Source organism: Balaenoptera musculus, chromosome 2 (genome assembly GCF_009873245.2).
Source record: "Balaenoptera musculus isolate JJ_BM4_2016_0621 chromosome 2, mBalMus1.pri.v3, whole genome shotgun sequence".
Classification (NCBI taxonomy): Eukaryota; Metazoa; Chordata; class Mammalia; order Artiodactyla; family Balaenopteridae; genus Balaenoptera; species Balaenoptera musculus.
The window spans coordinates 127856307-127867939 of record NC_045786.1 but is presented as its reverse complement, the minus strand read 5'-3'; the positions used below and the strand labels follow the sequence as shown (position 1 = coordinate 127867939).

The 11633-nt window shown below is 43.5% G+C and overlaps 1 protein-coding gene across 2 annotated transcripts; it reads right to left on the bottom strand.

Moving 5' to 3' along the window:
* Window positions 1-857: 857 nt before the first annotated feature.
* On the bottom strand, window positions 858-10092 carry PTGDR (prostaglandin D2 receptor). 2 transcript variants are annotated; one of them, XM_036840156.1, is made up of 2 exons: window positions 9214-10092; window positions 858-2783 (listed from the first exon to the last, which is right to left on the bottom strand). In XM_036840156.1, the coding sequence occupies exons 1-2, from the start codon at window positions 10057-10059 to the stop codon at window positions 2544-2546; spliced, it is 1086 nt and encodes a 361-aa protein (XP_036696051.1). In that variant the 5' UTR covers window positions 10060-10092; the 3' UTR covers window positions 858-2543. The 2 variants fall into 2 exon arrangements, with proteins under 2 accessions (XP_036696051.1, XP_036696040.1); XM_036840145.1 differs by having other exon boundaries at window positions 2562-2783; window positions 9017-10092.
* Between the last annotated feature and the right edge of the window lie 1541 nt (window positions 10093-11633).

The window sequence follows — 11633 nt, the reverse complement described above, 5'->3', positions numbered from 1 at the left end:
AAAGGTGGACAAATTTACAAACTCACCAGGGGAGCACAAGTGTTCCTTTTATTTACTAACAGCCTTTCTGTTATTGACAGTCATAATTATTTTTGTGTGTGGTCCTTGATAATTTGATTTTAATTTAGCATTTCTTTGATTAGACAGGAATTTTTTCTACATTTATTAACCATATGTATTTCCTCTTATGTAGACTATTTTAGTCCTTTCTTTAGTTTTCAACTGGAGTCAAAATTCCTACTCATCTTCAATATTTCACTTAAGCATCTTTCTCACTGTGAAGTTCTGATAACCCTACACAACACCCCTAGTTCAGGTTTCCTCTTCTGTAATGGGACTGTGTGTGCACATTTATTACTGGGATTTCCATACTCTATTGTAACTGTTTACGTGCTTGTCTCCCCCACTGAACAATAAGCAAATCATGCACCAGAACTGAGTCTTATGTATTTTTTTTCCTCGGCACCTAACTAATTGCCTGACCCAAGGTATGTGTCAATTAACACTTATTTAATGTTTAATGATCTAATGAGTAAATCAATGAAGATCATTGAAGAGTTGACTTTTAACTTAACATGGATTTCATCCAGATGTTATATCTACATTCTGTGTTAAACAGAAAGCACCACTAACTCCTTGGATAAACCTGTGCAAACTTGTTTAAAGGAATACATATGCTAACAGAACAGCCTATAAAAATCGTCACTATTAAACTGCTAGAGAATGAAAGACTGCTGGTAGCCCTTTACTCAAAACAACAAAACAAAATAAAAAAACTAAACCCTTTTATTTCGTTTGAAGAAAAGTAATTTTCTTTGCAAAATATCATAAAGTTATATTTATTGATGTATCTGGGAACTTTTCAAATGATCTTGACAATGATCATAACACACCTTCCAAAAGGAGAGCATGAAACAGATGCACTTCCTCTGACAATGAAACACATACAGGTACTTACAAATTAAATATACAAACGAGAGTTAAACTTGAAAAGAAGTGCATTTTTCATCACATCATAGTCTCAGATTATAATTCCTGTATTCCTAATTTGGCCATTTCACAGTTTTGCTACACACAAAAATTACACACATATTTCCAGGTTAATACCACCTCTGCGATAAACCAGAGGTGAAAAAATGGGGCTGCTGCTAAGCTGAAAATAAGGCAAATACTCTGATCTTTGGAAGGGATGGCTGAATGGGGGTCTCAGGCTCTTCAGATGTAGCCGGCTCTCCAGCTCAGAGTCTGAGTGTGTCAGGTACCCCACAGATGCTGAAACCCCTCTGACGCCCCCATGAAAAAACTTCCATCTTTTACCCAAGGTGAAAGTTCTTCCCTGCAGGCTGGGTCTACAGTCTCTTGCTTAGTTTAACAGCTGCAGCTGTATTTTCCCCACTTTTCCCTTTTGGTCATAGTGTTGCTAACCTTTGTAAACATTATGTACAATTAAAGTGCTTGGTGGTGCTCCATCTGAGCTATATTCTGCTCCAGATTGAAAGCATATCTCTCAGGAACCTCAATAAGGTCTTACTGTCTCCACCAAGGGCAGGATATGGCTTTAACATGTAGATGTTAAGGTCATTGCCACTGCTCTCAGCTGACTGAGTCCCGGGTGAGCTTGTCCCTGTGCTGAATGCCCGGCTGTGACACAGCCATGTTTAGTAAACATGCTCTCTGGGAAGTCATACATCCCTGTCTTCCAAAGACCATAAATCCCTCCCCACCAAAGAATCCATTATTTTGATAAACCTACAAGATGGAGGTTCCAAAAACTGAAACAACATTTTGTAGCCCACTCCAAATTTTCATGCCTACTGACACCCCTACCTCAACACACAAGAAACTGGACTTCAAAGGGTAAAGAGAATTTTTTCTTCTCTAGGGTGTAGACCATAGTCACATCTTGCCTTTCGTTTACTTATTTACAGCTTCGCCTCTTCACACAAGGTGGTGAGCGTTTTCCCAGCGGGTGGCTGGGGAAGGACCCTCCAAACACCTCACCTAGTTATATTTTCTACCACCCTTTTCAGAGGAGCATCTATAATTCAGGCTATACTTGTATCAGTTGGCAAAGGAAAGAATTAAACAGGGGCAATTGTGATGCAAAATAAACAAATCAGCTTCCACTAGAAATAAAGAGGGTAAGAAAATTTAAGAACACCTATCACATAATTGTAAACTGTGTTGTTTCTACTGAATTTAAATAAAGACCCAGAGGTCTCAAGACTGCCTTTAAAAATTAGGGACACCAAGTACAAACATTGGAACAATTACCATCATTGCTTTAAGACTTTTAACATTGTTTACAATATATGAAACTGTAGTTGCTATTATACTCAAAATGAAAAACCCCACTGAACCGGTTCATGAACACAGAGTGACAACACATTATTAAGATCGATCGAATAGTTTTGAAAATACATTTAGATGTTTTGTTATGGGACATAGCTTTTAAGGATATAACTTGTAAGATTTTTTTGATCATGGTTCTTTGCCAGAAAATGTGATATATTGCTGAGTTTACCAGAGAGGTTAACACACTGTCACAGGCTGGATTCCATGTTAGTTCCGCAAGAATTGCTTTGCCAGTTTCTATACATAAGAGGCCTTATGAAAATCTTGTGAAAAAACATCCGAAATACCGATGTTCTGAAAATGATGAAAAGCCAAGGGTCCACAATGGAGATCACAGAGAGAAAGCGTAAGGCTCGGAGGTCTTCAATTTCTTCAGCAGTTCCATTTTTCTCGTGAACAGCTTTAAACGCTCCATAGTAAGCACGATACTGTTTTAAAGAAAAACATTCAATTAGGAGAGCGGAAGGTCGATGGCCGCAACAAATTCACTTACTTCACTTAGGAAACATTACTTTTCCATAAGAGTATGGCAGCTTGGCTTGGAGTATTCATTTGGGTAAATTTATAAGCAGCTAAGGCCACCACGGCGGATGGGTGCAAGTGAGAAGCCAGGGAGGTGCAGGGCCGACCTGGGAGGCTCAGTGGAAGCCAGGTCCTCCTGGGAGCCCCTGGCTAAGTCCCTGGAGCTGGTCCACCTGCGGTGAGTGTGACAGGGCTGGAGTTGCCCACTCCCTGCCTGGCGGTGTAGAGGAAGAGCTGAAGTGGGACAAATCTAGTCTACTGAGTCGTTTACAGAGTCACCTCACTCCCGTAGATACTGATTCTCTTCCCTTTTTCCTCTGCCTCCTTCCTATCCTCGATTCTTGGTTAGCCCAGAAATAAGTCACACTTGTGAAATGTCACATGTGTGGAGACACCAATGAAACAGAAACTTGTTTTCTCTTTCTCTGAATTTTTTTTATTGAAGTATAGCTGATTCGCAATGTTTTAGGCGTACAGCATATATATGTATATGTATATACATATAAATGTATATATTTCTTCTTTTTCAGATTCTTTTCCAATATAGGTTATTACAAGATATACAGTTCCCGGTGCTATACAGTAGGTCCTTGTCTATCTATTTTATATATAGCAGTGTGTATCTGTTAATCCCAAATCCCTTATTTATCCCTGCCCCCGATTTCTCCTTTGATAGCCATAAGTTTGTTTTCTATGTCTGTGAGTCCATCTGAAACAGAAACATTTAATCATCGTGAAGAGGCAGGACATATTCCAACGGAAAGACAGGAGACAACGTGTGTAAATTACTCATGTTTAGCACAGATGCTTATCATTCTGTGGTTGTCATCCTGTTTTCAGGCTAGGAAGAAAAAAGAAACATACACAGAGCGATAAGCCTCCTTACCTGCGCCCAGCCACTCCTGTATTGTCTTGCTCTTCCTTGAGCTCTCTGGCCTCTTGGGGGCCCTGCAAATTGCCTCACCCCTTTCCTGCCATTCAGCCGACACTGCTGTCTAGACCAGCTCTACAACTGTCTCCCATTCGGTTGGAGGCCAGCCACTTTTTCTCCGTGCTCTTACATCGCCCAAGCTCACTGAGATTCTAAATCCATAATGGGACAAAATGGACTCTAATGGACCAGAAAATATGTGAAGGGGATATGAATAAGTACACAGACCAGACCCATTCAACGCAATCAGGGATATGAGAAGATGTATGTTCCCATAATTGTTTCCTTACCTTTTTATTCTCTTTTCTGTAGGCTCAGATACTCCCATCTAGTGCACTTAGGAAGACGGAGTTTATCTGGAAGCCCTCTCCCATCATCACTGCTTAATAACACTAAGAGTAATAATAATGGCTAATGTCCACACAGAGCTTCATATTCTCAGGCATCGTTCTGTTTTACTTTCAAAAGTTTGTTTCATCCTTACGAAAGTCCTGTGAAGTAAGTATGTTCATTATCTCCATTTTACAGATGTGGAAATTGATTACATGCCCAAATCCTACCCTCTTTCCAGGTTGACGTAAAATATTACCCCCATCACGAAGCCTCTGGTGATGGTTAAGGTGGTGGTTAAGCTCATCAGCTTTAGAGTCCGACCATCCAGGTTAGATAGAATCGCCTCACTGGCTGTGTTACTTCAGGCAAGTTACTCTGTTTCCTCATCTATACAATGGGGATAAGTGCACCTATCTTTCAGGATTGTTATGAAATTTGCATGAGATAGTATGAGTACAACCTTGAGAACAGGTCCTTGCATTAATAATAATTTAATAATTAGCTAGTATTATTATTTTATCAATTAGGAGTCAATCCCTTTCCTTTTCTAACTCCTTTCTGGCCCTAGTCACTCCCTCTCACCCCCACTATTATAGCTCTGTGGGCAGATGTGATGTTCTTCTCATTTTATATCCCCACAGTGAATTACAGTGCCTGGAATGTTGTAGGTTCCAGATCTGAGATGAATGAATAAATGGATGACAACAGGCTACACACTTGAGTTGACTGAAAAAGCAAACACTTTATATGACTTTAATCTTTATATTTGCTCCTTTCTCCTCAAAGTGGAATGCAGCAAGATATAATTCTTACTATTTGAGAATGCTTTATTAGTTAGGATCTGGGTAACTGAATGATGTTTATATAATTAAGACAACTTTTATTTCTGTACACTATTTATCCATATCAATTCTATTGCATATTATTAGGTTATTTGTACTTTCAAGTCACTTGACTTGTATTAGAAATGTAATATTCTACAAACGGCCTTTTAATTTTATTTATTTTTTGAGTTTACTAAAAATATGACAAATTTATTCCCTCGTGACAGTGATCAAAGTACATATTCTATTAATTCTCACAAGATATCCGTTTGAACACAATCTAGACTTTCGAAAAATCCTCTCATGATCAATGGTATTCCCTAGAAGATACTTTATAAACTGCTCCTCTGACAGAGGGCTTGAATACGGAATACCCTCAGAATACACAACTGGCTTGTTCAACGCATGCAGGGCATTACACAAAGAGAACTGGTGTGAGAAGAGCGCCCTCTGTTGAAATTAGGGGTCCACAAAAAAATGTTGCTGTTGCCTGTTCTCTGGTGACAGCTTGACTGGACATCCCTGCTTAGGACAGCAAAATTGATTCCAACGTCCTCTTCCATTCAGTTCATCTATCACCACACCCTAGACCTCACCCTCTGCTCTAGCTCTTTAAATCCACTTCTGACCCTTTTCCCTGGGCCAGTCTCTTGCTACCATCCCTTACACAACTTGTAACAGCCTCCTTTGGATGGAACATCCCACCCTTCTTTCTGCTCAACAAAAGGAAACACACACACACACTCACACAGAGTTATCTCAATGCATGCAGGAGGTCCTCTAACCACTTCTCTGACTCCATGGATTCTGATATATGCGATTACACAAGCTTGCGCACACCTTTACCTGGCTTCTAAACCTGTCAACTACTACGTTGAATCTATACGTGAAAACCCTCTTTCAGCCATTCCTGCTCCCCGACCAACCTCCAAAACACTGTGGTTTTCTAAGGTAAAAATAATTTTGATGAAAATACTTTGTATACGTTAAAGAACATGCTGCAAACTGCCGCTAAAGCTCCTCCCATATTCTCTATACTTTCTTTTTACCGTATCAAGTTGGAAATTTGAGAATTCAATCTAAACATCTTGCTCTAATCCAGCATTATAACAAAGTGAATTAAAAAATCATATTCCAACAAACTTTTCACCGGCTTAATGAAATACAATATTTATGTGATGAGCAAGATTTTTTTTTTAAGTTTAGCCACCTTCACATACAGCCTTATTTTTTCCAATCACTAAATCCTTTCCTTAGAAAAGTGATTTTCAAAGAATGGGGGTCTTTAATACTCTTTCAGTGTGTCTATGTGGTCAAAACTATTTTCATAAAAAGATGTTACTTGTCTTTTTTCACTTTCATCCTCTCATAAGTGTACAGTGAGTTTCGCAGAAGCTGCCTGATGTGTAATGAATGACATCATCACTCCCATGGCTAATGGAATATGTGCTGTGTACTCTTGCATTTTCTAGACCTTTCTAAGGTAATAGGGTATACATATGTGCATTTTCAGAGACTGTTCTCAGTGCTTCTGTGCTCTTAACATGCTTTTTCCCATGTTACCTGCTAATATTCCTACACTTCATTATCATTCATTAAATAATTTTGAAATCTCAAACTTCTCTTTCACCTATGCAAAAACACAAGCAATAAGTACATTGTAACTTGTTTTACAATAATATTTATAATTTTTCTTATTTTTAATTTCTAATATTGTAAATACTAATAGATATAATCCACATAAATAAAAGATCTTTCGGTCCTTAATAATTTTTAAGAGTGAAAAGGGGGTCCTTAGACTAGAACAAGTTTGAGAACCACTGCCTTAAAATATTATACTATCTTCGGAGATCATATTTCTTAATTAATTTTCTATGTCTAGCAGGCAATTATAATAAATGGATGTTATAATTAGCAATAATAATTAGTAATAATAATTTTTGAGGCCACCAGGCACCTGGTTAGTGTGTATGTATGTGTGTCTATATATATATATATGTATATATATATATATATATATACATATATATATGTATATATAACACTTCAAATCTTCATAACTATCTTACAGAGCAAGAATAGTTATCCTCATCACAGATGAGGAAACTGAGGTTAGAAAGGATAAGTAAGCGCTTTTATAGTTAGTAAGTGATGAGATCTGATTCAAACCCATGTTAAAGCCCTTATCCTTTCTAGAAATGATACTTCCCGTGAAGAATGCTGTCCGCATTGCATGTCTTTGAAACTTTACAAGTTTTTTAGAAAATCGTTTTCAAATCCATTATTTCCTTCAATCCTCACAAGCCCCTATGAGTTATTCAAATCGCCTTAGACACTCGGCAAATGCAATGTTCTTTCCAATGTATTATGCTTTCTGCATTATTCTTACTAAAACATTCAAACTCAGGACATAATGTCCAGGCATTTGGCTAATTTCTGCTTTTATCACAGCACAGGTAAGTAAGGCTCTTATTTTAGAGCAAGGGTCTGAAAACATATTCTGTAAAGGGCCGAAGAGCAAACATTTTAGGTTTTATGAGCCAAGAGGCAAATAGTGAATATTTAGTAGGTACTTATTAACAAGAGAGAAAACACATTTCTACAATTTTAATTGATGAAATTAAAAATGTAATAATAATAGTAATAATAATTGAGTACAATTTTTGGTAATACATGTCTATTAAGGAGAAGCGTGAGTCTTTTTCTTGGAATCATATTTGACTTAGTTGGGGTTCAGAGTTCATGTGCCCTATCATCAAATTTATGGCAAATGTTTATTCATAAAAACTATTCTTAACTCCAGGGCTGCACTGAAACAGTAGGCAGGACGTATTTGGCCTGTGGGCTGTGATTGCTAAGGCTTGCTTTAGAGTGTGGTTCTCAAAATGTGATCCCCACATCAGCAGGTGAAGAAGAGGCTGCTGAATTCTTCAAAAATGTCTGCATCAGAAACTCTGGAGAATGGGGCCCAGCCAGCTCTGTTTTTAAAAGCACTGCTGATGAGTCTGAGCGTGCTAAAGTTTGAAAACCACTGCCAAATATCTATACCTATATCTCTATCTCTCTGTTTATATAGATATAGATTTATTTATTTATCTTGGGGAGTTCTGATCCTAACCCAGAGAGCTCTTTGCCCAACACATTAAGGCCTTCCTTTAAGGGAAAAATCACACTATATTTAACTTTCATCCACCCTTTAATGTCCAAAACTGCTACATTGCCATGAGAAACTTAACTTTCTTATTCACATAAGTCTCAGGACTCCAGTGACCTGGACTTGGCAACGAATTCATTTAAATGTTGTTCACGTTGAACAAGTACACTGTGGGGTCTGGAGAGGGAGAGGAGCAAGGCTGAAAAAGTTCTCTCAAGCCGCAGCCACTCCTAGGTGTCTTGGCCGGGGTCACAAGAGGAAATACCTGCAAAACGACGAAGTAATTCAATCTGCACCACCACTCCCATTAGTGATTGAAACCCAAGATAATGGCTTTCAGGTCACCTCGCTTGCAAAGATAGAAACAAAACCTGTCGAGACAGGTTATCAGAACGACACCACCAGCGGAAACGTTCCTACACATCTGCTAATCCAAATCCTCTCCGCCTCTGCCGCCACCATCCCCCGCAGCTGCAGCAACCAGAAACGGCATCCGCCACTCCTCAAAGTTTACGCACGAGTTAACAAAAACCTAAACCTATGCTTTCAGTCACTCACATATGCAAATCACTTTGGCAGGAGCACACCTTCCCTTATTCCCTTTCCACGCCAACACCGGGGAGAACTCCCAGATGCCATTTGCCCATTTCTGATGCCACTAAAATCATGGGCAGGTGTAACGAAATAAAACCTCGCGTAGCCATCGAGAAGTGGTAAAGGACTCGTATTGCCAAGGAGGAACCAAGGTCTGCTCCTCAAAGTCCTGAGGTGCATAAATAACCCCGAGATCTTCCCAGAGGAAAGCAGGGAGGAGGGGGTTCTGCTAACTGGAGAGGTTCTGCGGGGCTAAGGGGACACCATCCGGCTCCGGCTTTCCCTACCTTTCTTGGGCTTTACCTGTTTTGGCTCAACAAATTGGGTTCTATCTCCTGGGGGCTGTGGAGGGAACCTGATCCGGGGAATGCAGCAACAAACCCTCCTGGCTCAGGGCGCAGCTCCTCTTGCACCGCGTCCAATGCGCTCCACCCTTCCCTCCCGGCAGCGGCGGCCCGACGCGCTTCAGTCTCCCGCAGCCTTAGCGCCAAGCGACTCACAATTAAAGGCAGGGAGCACATGGTGAAGAGCACAGTCATGAGGGCTAACAGCAGGAGGTGATCCAGCTCCTCCAGGGGCGGCGGGGTCTCTTCCCTCTCGCCGGCGGCCAGCTCCGCTTGTTCCCTGGGGCCAGAGCGCGGGAGCCGCCGCAGCCGCCGGTGCATCGCGTAGAGGTTGCGCATGGCGCTCAGGTTGCACAGCACGATGGCGAGGACCAGCAGCAGCATGAGGCTGGCGTAGAGCACTGAGTAGCTCAGCACCGACAGCGAGCGCCCCTCGTGGACCATTTGGATGAAGCACCAGGTGCCGGGGCAGTACTGCACGAACTTCCCGAAGCCCGCGAAGGGCAGCGAGCAGAAAGCGAGGCAGAAGGCGCCCACGACAGGCGCCACCAGTGCGCCCCGGCGCGGCGTGATGTGCCGTCGGTAGAAGAAGGGATGCCCCAGGGAGAGCCAGCACTCCAGGGCCATGGCCAGCAGCTGCAGCGTCGAGGCAAGCCCGAAGAAGGCCATGAAGAAGGCGAAGGCTTGGCACAGCGAGCTGCCGGATGCGGGCACCAGGCCCCTCAGGCTCCGGTTCTGCGCGTAGGCGTACAGCACGAAGGGGCTCACCAGGGACTTGCCCAGCAGGTCGGTGACCGTCAGGCCGCACACCAGCACGTAGAAGACGGAGGGCGGCGGGCGCGGCAAGCGCCGCGGGCACGACCGCAGCCCCGAGCGCGCCAGCAGCCCCAGGGCTAGCAGGTTGCCCAGGAGGCCCGTGCTGAAGAGCACCCCGCCCATCGTCGCTGAGTTTCCCTTCTCCACCCACGTGGTGTTGCAGCAGCGGTAGAACAGCGGCCTCATGGCGGGAGGCGCGGCGAGCCGGAGCGGAGGCTGCGGGAGGGCTGGGGCCACGGCGTCTGGGTGCAGAGGAGACCCCCGGGCGCCCCGCGCGCGGCTCCGCCGGAGAGGCGGCGCCGCCAAGGAAGCTCCGCGGATGGCGGTGTGTTTCTCACCGCAGGCGCCTCTTATCTCAACTCTCGGGTCACACCCCGCCCCTCGGGGCGGGACGCACGGCAGGGTGCGCACCCCGCGCTGGCTTCGCAGAGACCCCCGGCAGCCGAGTGAAGAGCTCCGCGCCGACGCGCCGGGTCCTGAGGAGAGACAGATCCTCAAGCCCAGAGTCGGAAGCAGGGAGGGAGGAAGGAAGGGAGGGAGGGAGGGAGGGAGGAAGGAAGGGAGGGAGGGAGGGAGGAAGGAAGGAAGGAGACTCCCAGCATCCAAGACCAGTCCTTCCTGCGAGGCAAGAGAACTACTGAAATGGAGGGGAAATTAAGCCGCAGCCACTGGGAGGAGAGGGGCCCGAGGAGGAGGTGGTGGCGTGGTGGGACTCTAGTAGTGGCCGAGAAGAACTCTGAAGTTGAGCGCGGCTGGGCGGCTGAGAAAGCGCTACCACTAGTTTTCGCATTAGTGCTTTAAGGAGGGGAAAATGTAACCAACCTTCGCATAACACCTAAGCCTTAGCTCCATTCTCTTCTAGATCCTGAAACAGGAACAATGAGCTTCATTGCCTAGGTGAGGAAACTGAGATCTTGGAAGGTTAAATCATCTCCCAAGGTGACAGAGCTGGTACTTGAGCTGGACCTGGAACCCGGATCTTCTATTTATAGAGTCCATCTGTCTTGCTTCCGTGGCTTCTCCTCTCAAGATTCCAGGCAAGTGGCTCCAGGGAAAACCAACAGGAGATGTTGGGTAGCATGAATCACGGTGGCTGTGTAGACATGGTGGGAGGAGGATGGTTAAGAGCGCTGATGATATCAGACCCGGGTTTAAGTCCTGGTTCTGTTACTCACTGTGTGACCCTGAGAGACTTGCTTAACCTCGCAAGAAGTAACATCTAACCAGCTTGTTTGGCTCTTTTGAAACATAGGGATAACACTTGTGAAGTGCAAACACATAGGAAGCGCTAAGTACATACAGTTGTCAGGATTCTCCCATGTTTTAGGAAGGCTGTTTTAGTAGCTAATGTTTAACTGCAATTTTGAGCATGGATTTTGAAACCAGAAAATAGGAGACTTAGTTTGGAGCTTTTTCACTCTGGTTTGTGACGACTAGAAAACATTTCTGCCCTTCTGGCCTTTCACTTGGCTGCATGATAGAGTGGAGGGAGTTAATTGTGCTTAGCGTGACTTATTTCTTTAATTAACACTTGATACCCTGGGAAAGAAACTGGCTTGAGTGTGGAATTTCAGGGGGATGACCAGGACCCTATTACATAAGCAAGTAGATTACGCCTTGGCTTGAAGAAGCTCATTTTGTGGCTCAGTGCCTGTTCTGATGGACAGACGACTCAGGGAGAGAGTAAGACCGGGCTTTAGGTGTAAAAGCCTAAAGGGTAGCCGGAGAGGCTGCTTTCAGATTGAAAGCCTGGCCAGTAA

What these genes read in the sequence shown, in the direction of transcription:
- PTGDR (XM_036840145.1), bottom strand. Translation starts at nt 10,059, where the DNA reads ATGAGGCCGCTGTTCTACCGCTGCTGCAACACCACGTGGGTGGAGAAG. An exon ending in AATTTGTTGAGCCAAAACAG is followed by an intron (nt 2,784 to 9,016) that starts GTAAAGCCCAAG and finishes TCTTTAAAACAG; the next exon opens with TATCGTGCTTACTATGGAGC.